Consider the following 27,044-nt stretch of genomic DNA (forward strand, 5'->3'; position numbering starts at 1 on the left):
CAGTTCGAAGGCCGCGGCCTGGAGATAAAGTCAGCCGTGGCAGAGCTGTAACAACACTACTTGTGACGTTGCCACTTCGATGGCCGTGGCCTAGAGTTAAAGGTGGCCGTGCTAGAGAGCGTTATTTATTCTATTATCAGCAATACACAAACAAAACTGCATGTTATAAAGCTCTTGTCTCCCTAATGGGAAAGAAACAAACAATGAAACAATAGGAAAGAATGAGCAAGAGAAAGTAAAATAAAAATATCATATCATATTTGTTATTTTTGTTGGTTGGAGTGAGGATTAAGAGTAAGGTTTAAGGTTAGAATTTTATAAATTAAGTCAAGTCACTTCAACTTCATTGTTCATTATTAGGTCTAATAAGTTATATTATTATAATACATGTGCACTGCTTACAGTCATTTAGCTGTGGTATAACTTAGTGTCCACTTTAATAAACTAAATATTGCTCGGTGTTAGGTTTCTAAGAAGATCCATAGTAAAATTTTCATATTGCGGTTGCGGATACGAAATAATGGCTTCTGCAATGGACGTAGACGATGATGAGATTGAATTGCCCACATCAAGTAGTAGTAAAGGCGAGAAGAAAAGATTTGAAGTTAAGAAGGTAAGTGATCGAAATGTTTTTGTTTGGTGACTTAGGTCTTTGAATCAAGAATAAAAATAGCCTATATTACTGTGTATTGACACGGCATACCTAGGCCTAGGATATTCAAGCTGCTAAGATCAACCAAGATAACTTATGCCTAGAATTTTCTCTAAGGTTTAAGTGTGGATAAGGGGTACAGTTTCTTAACTGGGCTAGGCCTATGCTAATATCGATTGAAACTGTCGAATTGAAAATATTGATTAATAATCAATATTTTTAAATATAGGCCTATTTATTATCAACTATCATAACCTAAACCTAACCAACCAAACTTGCTGATGGTGAAAAAATCGCATGAAGGTTTACTAATCGAATCGATAGTTTCAATCGATATTAGCATAGCACAGTTATTAAGAAACTGTAACCAATATATATAGGCCTATGTTTAAATAACAAGGGATTCAATTACAGTCAATATAAATACAAGGGTAAAAATTGAAATTGAGCGACGAGCAAACAAATAGGCCTACTAAAGTTACAGACCATGGCTAGAGATTTAAAATTTGACAGTAATAAATTGCATCTTACCACACTTTAAATTATAACATCTTACTTATCTAGGGTAGAGTTGAAGAAACCCTCTAACTTGATTTTTAATATTTTGAGGATTCAATAAAATATGTTCCATTTGACGGTGTTACGTATGTGTAACTCCCTTTTATCACTAACTGATAACAAACAAAAAATTATTAATGCAATTTTATAAAACCTTATATGGTTCTAAACACAAATTATAAAGTACAGGGTGGGGCAGAGTGGACTCCCTGATTTGATGGGTTAACTGTATAAAAACCATACAAGATTATTTACAAAAGCTTTTTATTTCTGAAATTTAAATACAATGCCATTTATTTTTCATTAAGGTTTAAAAATGATATCGTCCAGGTGAAGACCTTGACGAGCGATGCACATATACCGTTCAATGAAGTTTTCAAAAACTCTACGCAGCATATCTGGCATTATTCCAGTGATAACATCAACAATTGCTTCCTTAAGGGCTTCCAAGGTCCTTGGTCAAACTTTGTAAACCTCAGTTGCAGATTCGGTCGCCCGTACACTTGTAATCCATTTCCTTAAGGTTTTAGCATCGGGAACACTATCATGACAATTCAAACCAAACCGTTACGAAATGCACGCTGGGTCGCCACCACAGTTTCTTATTTTTAAAGAACGTTTCGACTACAAAACTACGATGCTCGCCAGTTTTTCGGTATGGTGACTACTAACAATGGCATCTTTCCCCCCACCACATGAAACCTCTCCCACTCCACTAAGTCGCGCGCACGCTCTTCAGCGACTGATTAAAACTAGGGAGTCCACTCTGCCCCACCCTGTATTGACAAACATTTCAACAAAAAATATTCTGTGCAGGTTGGGGTCACCTGACACCTGTATTTTCCGTGCTGGAAAGAGTTAATTTAAGAGTACAAACATTCTAGGAACCTTAGTTTACCTCTAGGTCAATAATCTAAACAGTTTAAAACTGTTCTGATGTTTAATGATAGATAAAATAAGGCCTTAAGGTCCCATAAATTCGGCACCCAAGCCTTAACCCTCCGAGCGTCACTCGTCGAAAAATCGATGCGCGACACACTTTGATTTAAGTGATTTGGAAGGGCTGGTTGATGATCCTGAAGAAGTAGGTAGTGATATTGATGTAAATTATCAGCCAGATTCCTAGCTATGGTTAGGCTAATGCATTCTTAGCTAAACGCTATGTACTGAAATCTGTTTTTTGCCCATAACTTATTTATTTGCAAATCTACTTCCTTATATTATTATATATTTGTACTCCTCATAAAATTTAGAACAAAGTGGCTATTTTCAAATATTTATAGGCCTATAATTTATACAATTTCATTGAGCGCGAACTTTATTTTTTTTTTTTGAAAACTTTCCAAAATATTTTTTACCTAAAAAAATTGTTTGAATCAAATGTTCCTTATGTTTTATGTATAATATTGAAGCCCATGATTTTCCAAACAAAATGGTATATAGAACAGTAGAATTAACATTGTTTTAAGCTTCTCAGATCCGTTTTAATAAAACCTTGCAAATGCGCCAAAAATAGGCGGACATTAAGGCCTAAACTATGGACACTCGGAGGGTTAACGCTTGGCGAACAAACAGGCGGTAATTATTCCGTATAGGTGCCTCCAAACGAATTTTTAATTTTTATATCTTACTTTATAGTTTTTTTACCTCCTGAATCCAAATATACCATTATTTTTCACCCTGATGAATATTTCTCAAGATATCGCCGTAATAATATACAACATTACAATAAACAAGGTAGGATGGATGACATTTACAAGTGGAATTAACTATGGGTTAAGTAAACCAACAGCTGATTGTTTTCAATCATAGTCACGCAAATGGAAGTGACAACTTCAATTAGCTAACTCTGATTCTGCAATATGAAAATCACCTGATTAAGTTACACTTTTCACTTTCTAAGACCAATAAGTTAATAATGTATTATTGTTACCAGTATTTTATCCTTATTAATGATTTTATTGATTTATATTTCGCCGTTTAGAAATTACATAATAAAATGGTGCTATTCTAACATAACCTAACCTAACCAAACCTCTAGAATGTGTAAGCAAACTCCTTTTGATGTCAGAAAAGGCATGTCAGGGTGATAGGTCGTGCTTTATGTGAATTGGTGACTGCATTAAGTCCTTTGAAGGTAGGTTAGATTTAAGTTAAAGTTTAGGTTAGGGTATAATGTATCGAGTTGTTAGTTTATGTCACCAGCAGACTGTATTTGTAAAATTAAAATCCTGAGAAAAACACTTCAAATTACTTCAAAACTACTACAAAAACAGTCTGCAGGTGACATAAACTAACAACTCGATACATTATAACCTAAACTTTACCTTCCTAATCTAACCTAACTTCAAAACACTTAGGTAATGCAGTCACCAATTCACATACAGCACGACCTACCAACCTGACATGCCTAATTAACAACTACATGTAATTAGTCCACCAGTCCATCTATCTCCATAATGTGACGAAATTCCTACTAGGTGGCGTTCGCAGATGCATCCACAAAATTGAGCGGAGTCATCAAGGGTTTATATTATATTGTTTTGGTCATACTGTTGTTTTTGTCATGGTTTCAGTAATACCAGTCGTTTTTAATGCATGCGTTGCGAGTCTAAAGTAGCATTTTTACTCTTTAGGAAGTAAAAAGTTTTTATCCTCTATGGAGTAAAAATAGTTTTTATCCTCTATGGAGTAATAATCAGCTGTTGTCAACTCAGTTGTAAATTTCTATTATAAACGATTGCATGTATCGAAATATGTATAAATTCGTGCTTCGAAATTATTTTAACCTACAGTCTACAGTCTCTTCCCATAGCGTTTTAGCATTGCAGATACATTAATCAATTCCCACACTCAACACGCTCACCTTTACTACTTCCTTCACCACCCCCTACGTCGTGGACCTATTTCCCTCTCTTCCCATAGCATTTTAGGATTGCAGATACATTAATGTAATTGCCAAAGGCAGTTTCCACACTCTGCACTGCAAGCCTTCCTTCACCATTTCCTACGTCATAGACTTGTTTCCTTCCCTTCTCATAGCATTTTTGGATTAAAGATACATCAATCTAACTGCCACAGACGGTTTTCACACTACGATCATACTTTACTACTTTCTAAGCCTTTTCCTACATCGTGAACCTGTGTTCATCACTTTCCATAGCAATTTAGTATTTTAGATACGTTAATCTAATTGCCACAAACACTCCCTACACTCCGCACTGCTAGCCTTTACTACTTCTTTCACCATATTCTATGTCGTGGGGATGCTTCCATCCATTCTCATAGCATTTCAGCATTGCAGATACATTAATCTAACTGCTACAAACGGTTTCCAGTTCCCACACTCCACACTGCTTACCTTACTAATTCCTTCACCACTTCATACGTCTCGTACCTTTTCTCTCCCTTCCCATAGCATTTTAGGATTGCGGATCCCCTAATCTAATCATCATAAACAGTTCCCACACTCCAGACTGCTCGCATTTACTACTTCCTTCACCACTTCCTACGTCACGGACCTGTTTCCCTCTCTTCCCATAGCATTTTAGGATTGCAGATACCTTGATCTAATCGTCTTAAACAGTTCCCACACTCCGGACAGCTCGCCTTGACTACTTCCTTTATCACTCCCTACTTCGCGGACCCGTTTTACTCCCTTCCCATAGTATTTTATGATTGCAGATACCAATTTAATCGTCATAAACAGTTCACACACTCCGGACTGCTCGCCTTTACTATTTCCTTCGCCACTTCCTACGTCGCGGAACTGTTTCCATCCCTTCCCATAGCATTATAGGATTTCAAATACCTTAATCTAATGGTCATAAACAGTTCCCACACTCCGGACAGCTCGCATTTACTACTTCCTTCACCACTTCCTACGTAACGGAACTGTTTACCTCCCTTCCCATAGCATTTTATGATCGCAAATACCTTAATCTAATCGTCATAAAAAGTTCCCAAACTCCGGACTGCACGCCTTTACTACTTCCTTCACCACTTCCTACGTCACGGACCTGTTTACCTCCCTTCCCATTACATTTTATGATTGCAGATACCTTAATCTAATCGTCATAAACAGTTCCCACACTCCAGACTGCTCGCCTTTACTACTTCCCTCGCCACTTCCTACGCCACAGACCTGTTTCCCTTCCTTTCAATAGCATTTTATGATCGTAGATACCTGAATCTAATCGTCATAAAGAGTTCCCACACTCTGGACTGCTCGCCTTTACTACTTCCTTCGCCACTTCCTACGTCGCGGACCCGATATCCTGCCTTCCCGTAGCATTTTATGATTGCAGATATCTTAATCTAATCGTCATAAACAGTTCCCACACTCCGGACTGCTCGCCTTTACTACTTCCTTCACCACTTCCTACGTGACGGACCTGTTTCCCTCCCTTCTCATAGCATCATAGGATTGCAAATACCTTAATATAATGGTCATAAGCAGTTCCCACACTCCGGACAGCTTGCCTTGATTACTTCCTTCATCACTTCCTACGTCGCGGACCCGTTTTCCTTCCTTTCCTTATAATTTTTGGAATGCAGATACCTAAATCTAATCGTCATAAACAGTTTGCACACTCCAGACTGCTCACCTTTAGTACTTCCTTCACCACTTGCTACGTCGCGGACCCGTTTTCCTCCCTTCCCTTATAATTTTTGGAATGCAGATACCTAAATCTAATCGTCATAAACAGTTTCCACACTCCAGACCGTTCACCTTTAGTACTTCCTTTAACACTTCCTACGTCACCGACCTCAAGCTAGTGGCGTCATTTGATTATATTTATGATTCATACCGTTTCTGTTCTAATATCTGTGGAATAATGCCATCAGCTATTTCTTTATCTACTGCATTCAAAAGTCAACAGCTATGTCTTTGTATATGTGTTGTTGTATATGTCTTTGTTTATGTGTCAAATACTGCTTCCATAAGGATTACATTGAAACTTTAAGACCCAGTGGGGCGGATTCCTGAGAGTTATTTTTAACGCCATATAGATGTTGGCACTCACCGATATGGTCTTTATCACCACCCAAAATTTGAAAACGATTGATTCAGCCGTTTAGGAGGAGTTTGCGTATTACGAAATGCATAAGAGTCGACGTATAAGAGCTTCGCTCGCTTCGCTCGCTCCGCTCAATTAACTTATAACTTAGAGAACATTAAGTTATTTGACTCCAGAGTCACTTGAAATTTTATCCATCCTATCTTGTTTATTGTAATGTTAAGTATGTTTTTACGGCGATATCTTGAAAAATATTCATCAGCGGTGAAAAATAATGGTATATTTGGATTCAAGAGGTAAAAAACTATAAAGTAAGATATAAAAATTAAAAATTCGTTTGGAGGCACCTATACGGAATAAATACCAAATAGGCCTTAATTCTCTTTTCTCTGTCGAGCATTTTCAAAATCGTTCTCCCCCACTATTAAGTTGGGGAGCGAGCTGGCGTAGTGGTTAGAGCGCGGGACTTCAGTCCCTGAGGTCCCGGGTTCGATCCCCGCCAATTCACCAATGGATTTTATCTTAATGATAATGCCGCAACCCCTAGGTCTAGTCTGAAGTAATGTGGAAAACACTCCCAGACTCGTGCCAAGCAAAAAAAAAAAAACTATTAAGTTATAATTGCTCTGTGACCTAGATTTTATTATTCTTTCAGTGGAATGCAGTTGCTCTCTGGGCTTGGGGTAAGTAAATAATTTGTTACTTTTTATTCAATATTTAGGCATAGGTAAGTTAGCCTATCTGTTTTGTAAGGCAGTAACACTCACTTTTTCATTAAATATTTTGAGATAAATATGATAGAAATATGAGGATACTGAGATGCTTTGAACAGCTTCATTGTTTTATCAAAGACCTTTTTAAATTATTAAGCTTAGATAAGCCTAATGTTTTGTAGTCAGAATCGTAAAAATTCCTATTATCAATATTAGCTGGGTCCAGTCTTAAACCAGAGGACTGTTGCAGTGGACTCACACTAGAACCACCCATCGACGTATAAAACTAACTGGATCGGCTGCTAGGCTCCGCGACCCGAGCCAACGACCGTGGTTGCGTTTTAGATTTTGCAGGCGTCATGTGGGATTAAGCGTCTCGCTGCGCCACATCTTAGCATTGTCGCGACCAGGACGATGCACTTTATCTATGCCCTTTACTCTCTACTAAAACGTTGTAAGGCATTTTAATAATAATCAATTTTCATGAACTTTTGTACAAGTAATATAAGTGTAAAAATAACGCTGGGAGTAACCGAGTTTGGGTACCACAATTAATAAATAACCTTGGTGGTTATTGTTTCGTGTACTGTAATATTTCTGAATTGTACAATTCTATGTAATATTGAAACAATAAAGATTTTTCTAATAATTTAATTAAAAAAAATTAACTGACGGCGGATATTTCACACTGAGGTTTCTGATCAAATATAATTTTAATTTCGATTTTATTTTTTTTAATGATGGAATAAAAGTAATAAAATAGTTTACAATTAAGAAACCTTTATGGCTTGGTTCTTTCTTCACTTACTACTCTAACGAAACCAATTATGTTTCAATGTTACAATACAAAATAGTCTATGTTAAAAAATGGGTTTTATCAGTTTCTCGTAAAATACAAAATATTCTGGGGTAAGGTATTAGTAAGAACAAGGTTAGATTGTATAAGAAACATTTTATTTAGGAAACTTTGTAAAACAAAGAAACATATTTAGCCTAAAAATTGCTAAAAAGAATAAGCTTATTTAACTTCTGCTGCATACCAAGCTTTGACAGAGAAGCTTTTGCTGTTTTACGCTTAGAAATGCTGTGGCATATAATTTTGTTAAACATAATACCAATTAGTTTGATTAATTTCATGTCATGGCTTTCCTCGCCAAATTCATTATTACCTTTATGATTAAGAAAAACGTTACCAGCAAAGGTTCTACATGCTAATAAAATAGTTTTTGAAGCATCAAATTTTTGCCAATCCTTGGAATATGCAACAATTTGATTGTACATGAACTTAACAATTTTCGGTACATCTGGCGAAGCCCTGATTAATTTTCCTTTTGATAGAAAATCAGTAAAATTAGTGCAAGGGCTTGGATTTGAATCGCCAGTTACCAAAAGATTACTGCATTCTTCACATTTCAGTTTAGGGTCCAACTTTCGAATAACATAACCACAAATATAATATAGTACATTGTCTTTAAAGTAAGACGACTCTTCTATGCCTTCTAACATGTATGACATACATTATATCCGGGTATTATAATCCGGGCATGCAGTTAAAACTGCCTACCCATTTCCTCAATGTTGACGGATTAGGTAATGAAAATTTATTATTCCTCAAAAAGGAATAAGCTTTTGGGGAGTAGAAATATAAAGTTAATGCGAACTCCTTCATTTTTTCAGAATATTTCTTTTTACATTTAGCTTTATTCTTATTTTTCAAAGAGTGTACAATTAATTCTAACGGGAAGCCAGAAAAATTATCATCTAACACTTCTAATAGCTTTACAGGGGCATTGACCTTTTCTTTCAGTAGTGTAATCACATCTTTCATTGTTTTAATTTTTCACTCCCTCCTTTTCAGTCGTTGTTGGAGTACCTTAATCTTGCGCCGAAGTCGCAATTTAGTTCGTGTAGGTGGGATCTAAAAAGAATAAAACGACTTTGCCGTATAAAATAGTTATTTAATACGGTAAAATAGTTAAATAAGTGGAGGAGTGGGGGAAGACCCCTGAGTGATTGAACAGGTGCAAGTGTGCTCTTCAATTTTTTCCATAAAAAAGTGGTTTTTTATAGTTTGTTTGAGATAAGTTTTATACCAAAGTGTTAAGTTTATTTCTGGGTATAAAAGTATGTGAGTAGAAGTTACTATTTTATAATATTTAAAGAGTAAATTGAAGATTTAACAACACTTTTTCCTGGAATTGCAAGATTATTTCTCAGAACACAGACAGCCGGTCCAGCGATAAGGAGTCCTGACCCTTGCACCCAAGATAACCAGGCTCACTTGAGTCATAGTAGCTATCCATGCAATCTGTCAACTACTGTTATCAGCTTGTTTACAACCTTTGTTTTGACCAGGTGTCACTTATTTTATTTTGTTTTTCTTAGTATTTCATATTAGTATTTTATTTTTTCTTCTAATAGAAGACTCACTAGCCAGTTCATTTGTTTCTTAAAGCACTAATGGATTTTCAAATAATGGATTTTCAAATAGAACAAACAAAGAGTGGTAAACCCAATATTATTCACAATAATCACAAATTTAGACAAAATTATGTGGCTAAGAGTGGCGAAATCACATGGAGATGTCTGGGAAGAAATTGTAATGCTACGATAAAGACTGACGCAAATAAATCCTTTATTACTGTCACCAATAACAAGCATTCTGGCCCCCACCCGGTCACTATGAGGTCATTATTATCTCCTAAAGCCTCAATTCAGGAGTCACCTGTCCAAATACTAAGTGAAAATTGTTCCTTACAGTCATCTACACCTCAGTTAGGTAATCTGTCTCCTCTGAACACACCTATTCCACCAGACTATTCTTCCACTTCATCCATTGATTCGCAAGAATTAACACCATCATTATTATCAGAGCTGGAAGAAAAAAATAGAAAGCTAAAGGAGCATAATGTAACTCTTGGAAAACAGCTCCAGTGTGTGCTTGACCACTCAATTGAATCCGACACAAGACTAATGGAATTTACAAAGGAGATCTTCCCTATTCCTGATTTACATGAAACTGTTAAGCCTCAAATGAGAGATTCTTCTGTACAATGTGAACCTGTGACACCCTCACCAATAGTCTCAACTGCTTACTGTACGAAAGATTATGTCCATGCTGAGACTCAATGCACTATACCCCAATTAACGTTGAGTAATAAAACCACCTCAACCACGCAAACTGATTTTAGTATAATTCATTCAACCCTAAGCCATGGCTGGTTAGGAGATGAAGCCATAGAAATGTATTTTAGTACTCTAACGGATAAAAAAATTGCTAGCTCTAATACCTGTTTAATTAGCCCCTCCATTTGTCAAGCGATTAAGTGCCTTGAAAACTATGACTCCTATACAAACCCGCTATTGTTACAGGAAAAATCTTATATATTTGCACCAGTGAACAATGCAGACCCAGTGTTAAGTGTTGCTGGTACACACTGGAGTCTTCTGTTCTATACAAAGAAAAACAACATATTTTATTATTTTGACTCATTGGGAGAAACAAGTTTACAGCATGCTAAGGAATTGTATCAAAGACTCGCTAAGTGCACTGGTTCTCAGAAAACTCCAGATTTTAAAGTTGTCAAGAGCCCTCAGCAACCAAATGGTGATGATTGTGGGGTGTATGTATTACTAGGAGTACGCTCCGAAGTCGCGTATGAGAATGAACGAAGACAATTCCATGTACATAATAATCTGTCATTGGCCCCTCACCGCTCACCCTGCCCCATGCGGCGCGGCGCGCCGCAAGTTTGTGCGGTGGCAGTGGCCAGACTAACTGCGATTTTTTTTTTTACTACGGGCGTAATGCTCTTTTTTATAAATAATTCTAATGCCGCATATATCTATCCAAAAATCAAATATGAATAGCATGAGCTCTACTTTTCTCTATCATAAATTATAACGTCAGTGGTGTTTGTTATGTTTCTGACTGGGGATGTTAATCTAAACCTTGGACCTGTTAATTCACAAGTAACTGGGGTCAGTTTGACACTAAGAATTGTCCATCCTAGGGCCCGTGCCCCTGGGCATTTGCCCCCTTAATTAGCCCCCCCCCCTCACGGTGGTCCTGTAATCATGTGAAAGAGTGATTAAAAATCATGGGCTGAGTATCACTTCTTTAAATTAATAATAAATTATGAACATATTTTTTTAACCTAACGTACTCTATGATGCACAAATAAATTGTGTGTGATACATGGCCAAATAAGTTGAATGTATTACTGTACAGTACCAAAAACATTAATTGCTCTACTCTGCTTAATAACGGAGTTGTTACTAAGCTACAACTACTTACTGTAGCAAGCGAACTATGAAGGGTTCTTCAGGTTTTGTATTACAAATTACAACAAAACTTTCAGACAATAACACATACGGATCCGTCCAGCCCACGCCATCTGTATTTTGTTGTTGGTTCATATAATTTATTCTTTGTTAAATTTTCATATTTATTCACAAAATGTATTGATTGTTAAATCACATTCCATACTGTTGGTAATCCACAGAGCTGACACCAAAAAAATTAACATATTGGACATGTTAGTTGTAATGTCTAGCCTGACTGTAGCCATGCTATATACACATGTCAATTGTCAATGCATTTTTGTAATGTCCAATGACAAATAAATATTTCTGATTTCTGATTTTATATTATCATCCGAACCACTAAATGAACCTCAGATTCGTAATTTTAACCTTCTTTTTACAGCCACTTAGGAATCTCACCGACAAAAACCAATTGCATTTTTGGATTCAGCGTGAAAGAAACTGTAATTAAACATCTAAAAAGTACATCATATCCCAATGATGACATACTAAATAATTGCAGTGAAGTATTTTTTTCGGAAAAATACTTTACATTACATATTGGTATTTATCCGATTTAATTTTTGTAGGTATTAAACAATATTCTTTATTTTTCCCCGATGTAGCCTAAACATAAAATTGATTAATGGCTTGTTCGGTTTTTGTTTATATTTCATAAATTAAACTACTGTCTAGGACTATAATTTACCAAAGGAAACAAAACAAATAGGCCTAGGCCACCTAATAACAAAACAACTAAGGATAAAAAATAAAATGCTTCTTTAATGTTTTTTGTTATTTTTTTATTTATATCATATGGTATCTTAAGATTAACTCAAATTTGATACGATAGTTAAGTTATTATTGAACCAATTTATAGTTATGTTAGGCACCTTTTTATAAACTCATGAAAAGATCAAAGTTAACTTACCGTAGCCAATGTATTTTTAAATTTATCTCTTAAACAAATCATACACAAAAGATTGATGTTGTTTTTTAGAAATGCTACATTTGTTATCAGGCCTATTATTATAAACTAAAAAGTAAGCTACACAGTGTAAAGAGTATCCTTAAAAAATATGTTAGGCATAAATTGTTCAATATTGAAAGAGACCTAGGCCTACATGATAAATGGATTGATTAAGGTAAGTTGTATCACCTAGAAATTAACTGATTACGATATTTTATAGCCTAAACTTATAGGCTATATCAAACGAATATTTCATCTTATAACATATGGGTCATTCTCAAATTCAAGGCAAATTTGGGGATCGGAAAAAAAACAAAAAAATATTTTTTTTTACAATAATTTATTTATTAAATCAAAAGAAAGATATCCCTTAGCCTAATAAGAAAACAAAGATGGCTGAGCTTAATTCTAATATTTGTTGTTAAAATTATACAATTTTCTTTCAGGATGTCATACATTTTTCCCCCCACTCACCTTTCCCCCCCCCCTTAAAAATAAAGGAAAAAAAGAAAAATAGTAAAATTTAAAGTTTTAAGTAAAAGTTTATAACTGTAGCTAACAATTAAAAATTTTAAAAACGTTATTTAATTAAAAGTAATAGTTGCTGATCCAAAAAAAAATCCATTTTTTACCAAATACACCAAAACAGAAGTTAAATTTTAGAATAAAAGCTACTTTTTTATTTAATTCATAAAAAAAACTAATAAACCTGTGTAATGATCATTGGTTCTTGCGTTGAAATTGAAAACAGGTTTTAAAAAGAAATATTTTTTGATAAACAGAGCTTTTACTGGGTGTGAGCGAGGAGAATTAGTGTGAGCGAGGGGAACTACAGAGTGAGAGAGGGGAACTACAAAGTGACTTTAACCCAGAGGTTAAATTGTTACATAGGGTAGTAAATTTTATAAAACAAAAATAAATTATCTTTTGATTTTGGAAAGTAATCATGACAACAAATCTCTCTAAATAAGTTATTTGGTCACGAAACATTCTCTTCGCTCACGTTTTTCTCTCCGATCACGTGAGTGAGTATTTTAAACCTAGTATTTATCAAAAAACCCAGAGGTTAAATTGTTACAGAGTAACTTTTGATTTTGGAAAGTAATCATGACAACAAATCTCTCTAAATAAGTTATTTGGTCACGAAACATTCTCTTCGCTCACGTTTTTCTCTCCGATCACTTGAGTGGAGAGAAAATTTGAAGGTCTATTACTTTAGAGTTTAGACGCGACAGTAACTGCAGCTTCTGCTGGCCTGAGAGTGAGGTTATACTGGCTGCTCGGTACTTTCAAACAATACCATTGTAATTATTGTTATTTGTAAATTTATTGAGTTATGATACGTGAGTGAAGGGAACAGCAATAAAGGTACGCACTAATTCTTGTATCGTAGGCTAGGTTCCCTGCGAAACTGTCCCCCTGAAAATGGGCAACTTAACCTAAGTAGGCCTACTAAGGACACAGGTCTAGTAGCTAGAAGAAAGTTATACATTACCTTTTTAGGTCTAGGTAGGCTTATTAAGGCATATTTGCTTGATTGGATTTATACTAAAATGTCTCCTTAAAAATATCAAATTTAGGCTAATACCTATTTAAATTCAATTAGTTAAACGAGAACTTAGGTTTGCTGCAACAAGGAGAGTAAAAAAGTGTTTTTTGTTGTAAAATGTTAGTAGTTTAGTAAGAAATGAATGTATTTTCAGATATTCAACCATATACAAAGCACTTTGATCAAAATATGCTCAAAAACAAGCAAACTACCGGTACAACAGTTGAATTATTCTCCATAAGAATAATACTTATAGCTATTTAAAATTTACAATTTTTGGAATTTCCTCCATACACTAACTATTAGATGCATAATAACGCTTCATTATACTAAATTATTATTTGTTTTTAAAGCTCTACAAAATGGTTTGGAAAGAAATTGTAAAATTTTGGGTTTGGTTAAAAATGAGAAAACCCTATTTTTACCTCATAAAACCCCCATAAACCCCCGTTCCTATAGTTAGATGATGCTGGTTTGTGAAAATAAATAGGCCTAGCCTAGGTTTACACGTTTATACCAAATATCATCAAAATTGGATCTTTTTTGCTTGTTATTGCTTGAGTTATGATACGTGAGTGAAGGGAACGGCCTATAGGTTAGACCTAAGTTATTAAAATTCATCGAACCGAATCATGATTGATATAGCCTATTATTAATTTGATAAAATATCGCAGGTTTTAGCGGAACTCCACCCATGCCTAGAGACTACTAACTTAAATGAGAAATTCTTAGGTTAACTGACTTTTAGAACACTCGTTACATAAGTTTAAACTATTTATAGATTCAGATGAGCTACGAATGCTTTAAACCTAACTAAGGCATGCATGTAGTAGGCTTTATATAGAAACTTGACTGCAGACAGATAAGTTAGGTCTACCTAACTTAATTCACCCTAGGCCTACTTAACCTGGAGTTTCCTAAGTTAAGTTAGGCACAGAAACGGATTGCAAAACACAGACTCCTCCTGGCTGCACTTTAGTAAACATCCTACACTAATTCGAATGAAAAATATTGATAGGCCTAAGATATAAATTATTTGATTATATCGATTACTGTATTTCATTCGGTTAGCCTAACGTAGTTAACTTACCAAATTTGATATATCGAATGGAATAATCTATAACTTATATCGATCGATATTTTCATTCGAATGAGTGTAGGACCTAAACGAAAGTGCAGCCCTCCTCATGTCTTAGGTAGGCATCTTACAGTCATTTAAGTTAACTGTTTTCCTAGAAGCACGTCGGAAGACGTTGTTAAATCGCCTTTCCGCACTCCGCGCCCAGGAAAACCCGGCTTAAGGACACAGATAAGCTAACTTATACAAGTTAAAGGTTAGAATAAATTGATCTATTAACTTAGGCCTACCCTAGGTCCTTTAACTTAAATTAATTAGACTGTAGAAAAGGCCAAGGTAGGTTAGGCCTATTACCTTTGATTGCAGGCTACCCTACTTCATAGGGAACACTCTGTCAGATACACTTGACAGTGTAACCAAGTTAAGTTAAATAGGCCTAGCTTATAACTTACCGGATAACGTTAAGTTATAGGCCTCATATGAAATTCAAAATAACACTTGAAAGATCATATCTCAATAATGACGATTAACTTTTGAAACACTTAACCAGACACAGTTATTTAAGTTCCTTCCTTGCTTAGTATCTAATGGTCTCTAACCAATGGCCATGGCTCCCTCAGTTCCTAACCTAGATCTAGTGTTTGCCATTGACAACAGTCACAAAGATAGGTATAAAGTGAATTAACTCTTACACCCTAACTACAAAGAGTAATATTTGCGGTTTATTCATTAAAATTATTGTATCAAAATGTTAACTATTTTATTTTACAGCCAACATTAACAACAAATACACCCGACAGAAAGCACTAACAAACAACCGACGATAAGAAAAAGGGAAACTATGTAACTTAACCTATATGTTTGAAAAAAAATCTTTAAAAAATCTGATTGGCCCTATAACAATAATATTGAAATTAATTAATATAAAAAGCTCAAGACAATGTTAAAACCACTTATTTTTAGAAACCCATCATGCCACCCAAGTGATAAAGTGCACACATTATTTTAATTAACAAGCATTCCATTCCATTCCAAGGACTGTGGTCTTACTTAATTCAAACCTAGGCCTACTAAACTAACAACCATAAAAACAAGTTCTAACATTTTTATCGATTGTAATACATTATTTAGGTGGATATTTTTATATCCCATATTTATTTCCTCCGATATAATTTTTTTTTTTATAATTATAATTTAAAGATTTATTGTGCATAAAACCATTGACAAATATAATATACCTACAGATGTTAAAACTGTTTACTCCATGGATGAAAGAAATAATAGAATTCACTTCGGTCTCTAGAATTCACAACAAAATTGTTGCTCGTAAAATGTAAACAAAAAAAAGAAGAAGAAGGTAGCTCATAATGTTATTCTTATGGGGGAAAATTAAAATGGTTTTTTTAGGATTTTATAATTATTACTGAACAAATAATCTCCAATAACGAACTTAACCGAGATAATATGATAAAGAACCTTTGTGCAAAACATCAACTTGATATACGAAGTTATATTCGAGTTATTGGAGATTGATGAGATGCATTTTACACCAGTATGAGAATTCACTTCGTTCATTCAATTAATGGTGGATTGCCTCATTACTGCTATTGAACAGGGTGAATTGGAGCCACTCATTGAGAAGAGCATAGTAAACCTAGAGTTCAACGAAATGGACAGCATAGTCAAACGCTCACTGTTGGCATATCTCTGCTACAACCAACAGCATACAAAAATCAAACGTGATGTTTTGAGGTCAATGCTTAAACGGTTTCCTGGGATTGACACAGAATCTCAGCATGGGAAGAATAATTATAGAGCATTAACTAAAAATGTAGGTGATAATCACAAATCATCAGCACAGATGAGCAATGGAACATCCACAGTTGGAAATTTGTCAAAAACTTCACCTAGCTTGACTTGTGATGAATGGTCATCGGTTCGGCGAAGGAAAAACAATAAACCAAACAGTGGCCAAAAAAGTGAAAAAAGAACTCACACATTACCAAACATCAACGTTACTCATGTTAACAAATATTCAGTTTTGGACAACTTGCCAGGAAGCAAAGATACATTTTCGCCACCTGGCTGTATAAATGAGAATAAATTAAATAATGCCCCTAAAAATGTTCACAAAAAAGAAAAAACCGCTGGTTTGAGATTCAACTCTAATAGACCAAACAAGAATGTTCTTTCAGACTTAAAGGTTACATTCTGCTCAGACAGTCAAGGAGCAAACTTACCAATCAAGCTAGAAACTTTAAGTAATCAGAAAGTTCAGGTTTTTGGATATATCAGAGCGAACACCACTCTGACTCAGGTTGTTGATTCAGCATCAATAACACATGATTCTAGTCCCGTTATAATCCTCGGAGGCAGCAACGATAGTCTAAATCGTAACTTCAAGGACATCTATCAGAACTTAGAAAAGAAACTTACCATTTTAAGTGCTACAAGACCCACATTTATGACCACTATACCTATCAGATATGACATAGCACTAAAAGATACAGTTAATCAAGAATTAAAACTTGCAAACAGTTATATAATCGAAACCGTACAAAGAATGAGTAATGTCTATTTGATTGAGTTAAACACATTGAGGAGAAAGCATTTTACATCACATGGCCTGCACTTAAATAACGAGGGAAAAAATGTTGTGGCTCATAAAATTTTAAATGCTTTATCTCGGTGGTTGATTACTAACAGAAAGGCTAATATTCTCTTAAAAAATCAAGACAGAATAGAAGTAATGGAATCCAATATGAGTGACATTGTGGATGGTCTTAGGAGCAACGGTGATGTAGCGTTCTCTCATTGTATTTCTGGTGATCTAAGCAGTCCTAGAAATATGACAGCTGGTGTTGCTGTTTCTTTCCGAAAAGCGTTTGGTAGACCAAGGACCGCCAATCTACTTAATAAGTACTTAACACTACAAGAACATGAAAACGGAGCAGCAGTGTATGGTGTTGTAACCAAGGCAACATACAATGGTAAACCAAAGACAAATGATTACAACACAGCCTTCAGTAAATTAATAGATGATTTCAAGCTAAGGAAATACAAGAGACTTGTGTGTTCACCCATGGGGTGTGTCAGGGATAATATTAGTGTTCAAAATTTTGTGAAAAACTTAGTAAAATTGCATCGTATCACTGGGAAGCCAGTTACAGTAATAATACAGGATGAAGAATCAAGTAGAACTTTGCAAAATGGATTGAGCTACCAGGAATTTAAAAATAGTATACGAGAAGAGCTTTATAAATGGATAAATATGAACACTCAATCTGTTTCTTTCCCTGGTCCTTGTATAATGGCAACAACCTCTACTCTATCACATTCCCTGAACACTATTCACACCCATCATACAACTTCAACCAGCAATCTGGGCTCAATAGAGCCAACTCCAGTGGATGATAGGATGAAGCAGCCAGCGACAATGTCCAAGAATCCTACAACTCTGCAATCTCAAGAGACTGCTAATTGCCAATCACCCCTTGCTGCTGTTGGTTCTGGTCATGATGTCACAATTGGCTCAATGGTGGACTTCCCCCCTCTACAAGCACCCCCTGTTACACCAGATCCAGATCAGCTGCAGCGGCCTGCGCCTGTGTCAAGTGATGGGGGGCAGATTCTCTCTGGGGTTGTGAGTGATAGTGGCTCTGGTTTTTTATTGGAAACTCCAATACAAGTGATAGCAACATGATTTGTAATGGCGACTCCCGCTCCCACTTTAAACCCATCAGTAATAATAATCTCAACAAAAACGTACAAACAGAAAAAAATGTAATAAAAATATTCCATCAAAATATTCAGCACTTACCATCAAGGATCGAACCTTTATTAGTGACTATAAATGAATTAACTCCTCATATTGTAATCTTAACAGAACACGATATGAAGGAAAATGAAATTAACAGACTCAATATACAAGATTATGATGTAAACAATTTTTATTGTAGAAAAACATGTTTCAAGGGTGGCGTCGTTATGCTTTCCCTGAAGGGTTTAAAGTGGAAGCGGGTGGATGTTCCAAATTGGTTGTCTGGTAGTTTACTTCAAGATAAGCAATTCGAATTTTGTGCCTGTAGCTATATAATTGACGGATTTAAAATTTTGGCAATTGGAGTGTATAGGTCACCTAGCTCGGATTGTGAAATATTTTTAGATAGATTGAGCATGTTAATTTCCCACTTTTCCAAAAAGTTTGTTAATATAATTTTGGGAGGGGATATAAACATTGATGTTTTAAAAAATAACCCTAATCATAAATTACTAAAAAGAACACTAAAAGTTCATAAAATGAGGTATCTGGTCAATTTCCCAACCAGAGTTACTGAGGAATCTGAATCAGCAATTGATAACTTTATAATTAAAAACTGTCATGATTGCAAGGTGACTGTTGAGGGAATTGTAACTTGTCTATCAGATCATGATGGCAATTGCTCCTTATAAAAAATAAAAACCTAAATAATACAAAAGAGGTTCAATCAACTATAAAACGTACAACTCGTAACTTCAATATTCAAAATTTGAATTTATTTAAAAACCTCTTGGAAACTGAGATTTGGGAGAGTGTTTACATGGCTCCTGTTGAAAGAAAATATGATGAATTTTATAGTACATTTAAGCACTTTTTTGACATTTCGTTTCCCAAAATTACTGTAACTGAAAAGAAACGCAAAAAAAATTGGATCTCAGAAGACCTGAAAAATGAAAAAAAAGAACTACTACAATTGGCCTTAAAACTCCGTAGGAACAAAAATCCTGCCTTAAAATATGAGTTAAAACAAAACAAACTGAAATATAGGGCAAAATTAGTCAGAGCTAAAACAAATTATTTTGAAAATAAAATAAAAAAATCAGCCAATATACAAAAAACAGTATGGCAGATTATAAATTCTGAAGTTGGGAAAGGAAATGGAACAAAAAATAAAAATATTACTTTGAAAGAGGGAAATTGTAGCTTAAGTGATCCTAGAACTATTGCCAACATGTTCAACAATCATTTTACTAATGTTGATCAGGATGTCAGTGGCAACCAATGTGAGAGCAAGATTGAAAATCAAAGTCTTATTGAAAATGAGCAATGTATTAAAAGAGGTTTTGATTTTAAATTTATTGATGCGGGGGAGGTGGAAAAAGTAATTAACTCTTTAAAAAACAAACATTCTGTTGGACACGATGATGTCCCTATTAAAGTTATAAAGCATGCCAAAAAATGCCTGAGCCATATTTTAAGTCATTTAATAAATTCATCTTTTGTATCAGGAATTTTTCCAAATCAATTTAAAAAATCTAAAATAATACCAATTTATAAGAAAGACGACCTAGAAACTGTGTCAAATTACCGTCCTATTTCTCTCCTACCAGTAATATCAAAAATTTATGAAAAAATTGTTAACTGTCAGTTATTAAATTATTTAGAAGAATTTAAACTATTAAACAATACTCAGCATGGATTTAGGTCTGGAAAATCTGTAATTACAGCAGCAGTGTCATTCATAGAATCTATAATTGAATCGGTTGATAAAGGGGAGTTCACAATTGGAATTTTCATGGACCTAACTAAGGCATTTGATAGTGTCAACCACACCCAACTGATAGATAAATTACTCATTTTAGGGGTTACAAAAAAATCAATAAAATGGTTTCAGTCATACCTAAATAATCGTTGTCAGCTTGTAGAAATCACACATAATCATGATAACAGAATTACAGCATTTTCTTCTGAAACTGAAAGGGTTAAATGTGGTGTACCCCAGGGGTCAATCCTTGGCCCCCTGTTGTTTTTATGTTATATAAATGATGCTGGTGGTACACTCTCATGTTTACCTCAGAACAATCTTTGTTTTTATGCAGACGATACAAATCTCAAAGTATCGGCTGAGTCAGTGCAACAAGTTGAAATTTTAAGTTTTGTTGAATTGACAAACATTGGAAACTTTCTAGAGCAAAATAAATTGAAGCTTAATCCTAAAAAAACTAATTTTTTAACTTTTAAAACAAATCAAAATAAAAAGTTAATTAAACCAAATATCATGTATAATGCAGAAGAAATTGAACACAAACACAGTACACAGTTTCTAGGTCTAACTGTGGACCAAAATTTAAACTGGGATGAACATGTTGATAAACTCCTTTCAAAATTATGTTCAGGACTATATTCACTCTCTAGAATGTCTTATTTTTGTAACCATAAAACATTAAAAAACATATATTATGCTAATGTCCATTCGCATTTATCCTATGGTTTGTGCCTTTATGGTTCAACTACAATAGCAAATGTGGATAGGATACTTAAACTTCAAAAAATAGCAATAAGAATAATTTTGAAATTAGAACACAATGAAACAACCAAAAACAAATTCAAAGAACTGAAAATTTTAACGGTATATGGCCAATATATTTACGACACAATTATTCTAGTAAAAAACTGCTTGAGCACCTCTGAGACAAATTATCACCCATACAACACTCGGCATAAAAAATTCCTTATTTCAAGTAAACATAAATTAAAATTCTATGAAAAAAAACCATCCTATATAGGATTAAAGTTTTTTAAGCATCTTCCTAATGAAATCAGAAATGAACAAAGCAGGAAGAATTTCATGAGAAAGCTAAAACTATATTTAGTAGAGAAAGCATTCTATTCCCTGGAAGAGTATTTTTCCACCTCCCCTCTTAGCGTTAGTACATAATTGATTCAGTTTTGATTATTTCCATTTCCTGATTCTTGGTTTTTTATTTAGATAATGATCCAAGATATGCAAATCTGTAAATTATTAATTTAAGATAGATTTAGTTGACACCATTCAATGTACAACACTGTACTTTATGAATAAAGCATATTTGATTTGATTTGATTTGAGTTATTTAGCTATTTGGTACCGGAAAACCGAGAACCCATAGAATTACAGTTAACAAGGAAATGGTGACGAAAAGTAAGGCTCGTCTTGCCAGTCTATGTAGGATGCCAAAACCTACAACATTCTCGGGAAATTTAAGCTTTCCGCTAGCGTCGCTCATGTCGCAACGCTTCTGTCGCTCACATAGGGAGGGGAAGGGACCTTAGTGCAACATTTCATTTTTTATTTATATGCATAAATAAGCAAGATCCTGAGCAAGAACTCAGAAAAGAAAATAATAACTTTTGAGAACAAAGTTTTGAGAACTATATATGGGCCAGTATGTGAAGATGGAGTATGGAGAATCCGCCACAACCGGGAGCTAAGAGAATTATTTCAAGACCCTGATATCATTGGAGAAGTTGTAGAAGATTAAGGTGGGTTGGCCATATCCTAAGGAGAAAGGAGGAGAGTCTACTGAAGATAGTACTCAGAGGAAATCCGAGGGGAAGAAGACCAATAGGTAGACCGAAAGCCAGGTGGTGGGGTCAAGTACGAAAAGATTTGGAAAGGATGAGGCTTGTAGAGGAAGATGCATGGGACCGAGACTATTGGCGACAGCGTGTTGGCGAGGCCAAGTACCAGCTAGGGTACAAGTGGCCATGGCAGTAAGTAAGTAAGCATAAATAAGCTTGCATGTGATATTAATTTCATTTCAACTGATTAGTGAAAAATGTATTCAAATTAAACCACATTGAAAATATCCTGATGAGAATAGATGCATATTCACAGTCGTAAAATTGTTTGTTTTTCTTCTATAGACATTGTAGTGGACAACTGCGCTATTTGCCGCAACCACATCATGGATCTCTGCATCGAGTGTCAAGCCAATCAAGCGTCGGCGACCAGTGAGGAATGCACAGTAGCCTGGGGAGTGTGCAATGTAAGTGTACATCTTCACTTTGAATCTGTAGTTATACCTCTTGTCCTGTTGTTAAATCAAATCTAAAGCTGTTTTGATGTGTTTCACGTACTGTAGGCCTATGCTCGATATTTTCATGTTGACTAATTCCTTCTTATTTTAGGGTAAAGTTTATAGTATCCTATGCTTTACTCGGAGGCTATAGAACTATTGATCAACAAATAGATACCGGTAGTTTAGTTCTATTTCGTCGTTTTAAAAGTGAACAAACTATGATGAGAACTTGTCATTACATTCAAACCGTTTTGGTAATTTAAATATATCCGGTACTTCTTTTAAATAACCTACCTTTTAAATGCACTCCAGATAAGGATGATGAACAAGGATAATAAACATATGATTGTGTGCCTTTAACCATAGAAAAATTGAATAAATATAGACCGTCAGCTGTGCTGCATTAGCATAAGTTCTGGCGTCGACCGCTAGGATTGCTGTGTAGTTACGGCACACACTGCTGCAGCGTCTGCTGGTAGCTACGACAAGGAGCCGACGACGGCAGCGAATCGAACACCGAGCGGCACATCGCGGAACCTTCCTTTGACAGTCTATATTTATTCTATTTGTCTATGCTTTAACTTATGACTATAGTTCGGCCGCTTAGAAAACGACCTGCGCGCTAATGCTAAACCAATGCTGGAGGAGGTCGCTTTCTAAGCGGCCGAACTATAGTCATTGATGCTCATTGTCAATACTGGATAATTGTATGTATTCAGACAGATTGAGATGTTATGAATGGGTGTAATAATGTATGAGAAGGTTTAACTTTAAATTTTTTGCAGCTTCAAATACTTAAAAAGAAAAGCAAACACCAGACAAGTAATCAAAGTTTTTAAAAATTGTGTCATTCTAGGTCATGTCAGCCTAGTAAAACCCCCAATATCTATGGTTAGAATTAGTAAAGGCAATGAATACTAACAGTTAGTAGTAGTATTGGTAACATTTAACTGCCAATTTATTAATTTTTTATCAGAATGTCTTCATAGATGTCTCATTATATAGTCCAGGAGCTGAGGGGGGTTGAGCATGCATGAAAGTAGTACACAATGTTATTGCTGATTATTGTAATATGGACTGTGGTGATCAAAATTACGTATGTCGCCTATTTCAAAAGTAGTCGATAAGGTGGGGGGGAGGGGGCAAACATGGCGGTTTGCGCTATGCGTTAAAACGCTGATATTTCGAAAACGGTAAAAGATAGAACATCGGTTAAAACGTCATTGTAATTCTAAAAATGTGGACTACAATAATGGTAATTGAGTCCGAGGTCGTATCTCTATAAATAAACAAGTTATTGTATAAAATATGTAAAAATTGACTTTTCGTGTAGTTTTTTTTTACCGAAAGTAGAATTAATTTGTGAGTGTCGCAAAGAAGTAATATCAAATATCTTTGCTGATAGTTGTAATATGGACTGTGGTGATAAAAAATACGCATGTCGCCTACTTTTCAGGTGGTCGTGAACTTGTGGGGAGGGGGGCAAAGATGGCGGAACGCGCTATGCATTGAAACGACTGTAGATCGATAACGGTACGAGATAGGACATCGGTTAAAACATAGTTTTAATCCAAAAAATATGGCCAATAGAAAAGGTTATTGGGTAAAAAGTTGTATCTTAACTAATAAAAAAGTTATAACAACAATAAGTTCACCAAAATCTACATTATACAGCTATTTTCTTCAAAAATCATATGAATTGTTGATAAAAAATAGTGTAGGAGGCCGTGTTTTACATTTTAAAGCAAATGTATTCGTAATAATATATTTTTTTCTTATAAGAAAATGCATCCAGTTAATATTTAGCCAAGTAATTAAGTAATTACACTATTTTTTATCAACAATTCATATGATTTTTGAAGAAAATAGCTGTATAATCTCATAATGTAGATTTTGATGAACTTATTGTTGTTATAACTTTTTTATTAGTTAAGATACAACTTTTTACCCAATAAACTTTTCTATTGGCCATATTTTTTGGATTAAAACTACGTTTTAACCGATGTCCTATCTCGTACCGTTATCGAGCTACAGTCGTTTCAATGCATAGCGCGTTCCGCCATCTTTGCCCCCCTCCCCCCAAGTTCACGACCACCTGAAAAGTAGGCGACATGCATATTTTTTATCACCACAGTCCATATTACAACTATCAGCAAAGATATTTGATATTACTTCTTTGCGACACTCACAAATTAATTCTACTTTCGGTAAAAAAAAACTACACGAAAAGTCAATTTTTACATATTTTATACAATAACTTGTTTATTTATAGAGATACGACCTCGGACTCAATTACCATTATTGTAGTCCACATTTTTAGAATTACAATGACGTTTTAACCGATGTTCTATCTTTTACCGTTTTCGAAATATCAGCGTTTTAACGCATAGCGCAAACCGCCATGTTTGCCCCCTCCCCCCCACCTTATCGACTACTTTTGAAATAGGCGACATACGTAATTTTGATCACCACAGTCCATATTACAATAATCAGCAATAACATTGCGTACTACTTTCATGCATGCTCAACCCCCCTCAGCTCCTGGACTAATAATCATAAGATCGTATGTAGTTTAATTACCCCCATCTTTTGTAAACTTAATAAATGGAACCTTCTAGAAGTATGATATGAGTTCTAAACCATACCGAGGTATAGTACCAACCTAAATTTATTTGAACCAGCATAATCAGGCATAATAATGGAGTAAAAAGTGTTTTTTCCTCCTTAAAACTATTTCTTTTAAAAAGGGGATGAATCTGACATTTTTAAGGAATTGGAAATTTGCTGAGTCTACAGGTTTGCTGCGGTGGGGAGGTATTTATTCATTTTTATTTTGGCAGCAAATCTATTACCAGGAAATTTATCAGCGATTGATGGTTCTATTGTGTAGGTATATCTGAGCATGATTTATGAATATTTAATATTTTTTTATAACCATTTCTTAAAAAAAAAAAAAGATTTTATCCTACAAACGTGTTTTTTATTTTTTTATTTTCAGCATGCATTTCACTTTCACTGCATTTCTCGGTGGTTGAAGACTCGGCAAGTTTGTCCCTTGGACAACAGAGAGTGGGAATTCCAGAAGTAAGTTTTGAATATTTTCTTTAATTAATTATATAAAAGACTGTACACCTGTACTATTATTGATTGCATTACATATTTAATTTATTATGTCCGTTAAAAAATGACTGTCTATTGCTAGTGCAAGTGCGCTTGTCTATTGGTAGTGTCGAAGGACTAAATAAATGATTCATATCTATTTCCTGAAATAATTCTTTTAGTTCTTGGATTCTCTTCATTCTACATCGGTATTCTTTTACCAGCCCTTGTAATTGCTCTTAATATTTAAGTTTTGAAAAGCTATTTAACGATGTTAATATTTTTTACTTTTTATAAACACCTCAATGCCGTAACTAACTAAGCTACTGGTCTTGTATGGTTTTGTAAATTTGTTCTGTGGTTCTTATTGATACATTTTTAATATTCAGAATAGTTAGAGTGCAAGAGCACCTACAGTATTTTCATTTAACATCGTTGACTCAATTTCTGCTTCTTCGTTGTTTCAGTTGATCATTATTGTAACTTCTAAATATACAATGTTTTGCAACTATTAAGTATAATTTGTCTCAGGGATTCCATTTACTTATAAAACTTGCTTGATATTATTTTTAAGCTATATAGTTTAAATATCTTTTACCTAATGACTGTTTTTTTCCCAGGTACGGCCACTAAATTCTTGTTGCAACTCCAAATCAAGGAAATTAAATGCGTCAAGATTAATATGTTTCTGAGTTTAAGATGTTTCCAAACAAAATTCACATTGTTATTCTAACCAAATGTTCTAGTATTTGAGACAACAGTAGTTTGTACAGTTTTTCATTAGTCATACAAAAATTTCATTACACATTCTTTGAAATAAATATGCATTTAGCATTTCTACTTTATATGTTTTCCTACTTATTCACTCATTTGTCTGCTGGAATTAATTCCTAACTGATAACTGTACTACAACTATACTACCGTTGTATAATAAATTTCTTTCTTTGTATGGTGTTATTCTGTTAATACAACCTAGAGATTGTGATACTGACTTTGCTGTACTTTGTTAGGGAAGTATTCCAAGGTATTTATGAGTCTACCGCCGTCATGGCAATAGCCAAATGGAAGTATAAAAAAAGTTAAACTTTTTAGGATTTGCTGACGATCTGGCTCTTCTAGCTAATAACATCCAAGAAACCAAGCAACAAATAAAATCACTTCAGGAAATAGCCCAGAGCATAGGTCTAAATAACATATGCAATACAATAATAATAATAAATAATACTTCCACAAATAACATATGCAAGTGAAACTATATTTAAAACAACTAACACTGTA

The 27,044-nt window shown here is 34.6% G+C and overlaps 1 protein-coding gene across 1 annotated transcript; it reads left to right on the forward strand.

Moving 5' to 3' along the window:
• Positions 1 to 312: 312 nt before the first annotated feature.
• Positions 313 to 26,715, forward strand: LOC128989782 (RING-box protein 1A). The gene is made up of 5 exons (XM_054411828.1): positions 313 to 613; positions 6,887 to 6,914; positions 22,513 to 22,634; positions 25,666 to 25,751; positions 26,387 to 26,715. The coding sequence occupies exons 1-5, from the start codon at positions 521 to 523 to the stop codon at positions 26,397 to 26,399; spliced, it is 342 nt and encodes a 113-aa protein (XP_054267803.1). The 5' UTR covers positions 313 to 520; the 3' UTR covers positions 26,400 to 26,715.
• The last annotated feature ends 329 nt before the right edge of the window (positions 26,716 to 27,044 follow it).

The sequence above is a fragment of the Macrosteles quadrilineatus genome, unplaced genomic scaffold (assembly GCF_028750875.1).
Source record: "Macrosteles quadrilineatus isolate MER2022 unplaced genomic scaffold, UCM_ALF_1.0 Scaffold_3__2_contigs__length_128488019, whole genome shotgun sequence".
In the NCBI taxonomy this organism is placed as follows: domain Eukaryota; kingdom Metazoa; phylum Arthropoda; class Insecta; order Hemiptera; family Cicadellidae; genus Macrosteles; species Macrosteles quadrilineatus.

Excerpts from the sequence above, each read along its gene's own strand:
- LOC128989782 (XM_054411828.1), top strand. The coding sequence starts at position 521 with ATGGCTTCTGCAATGGACGTAGACGATGATGAGATTGAATTGCCCACA. Across the intron at positions 614-6,886 it reads AAAGATTTGAAGTTAAGAAG|TGGAATGCAGTTGCTCTCTG; the intron begins GTAAGTGATCGA and ends TTATTCTTTCAG. Across the intron at positions 22,635-25,665 it reads TAGCCTGGGGAGTGTGCAAT|CATGCATTTCACTTTCACTG; the intron begins GTAAGTGTACAT and ends TTTTATTTTCAG.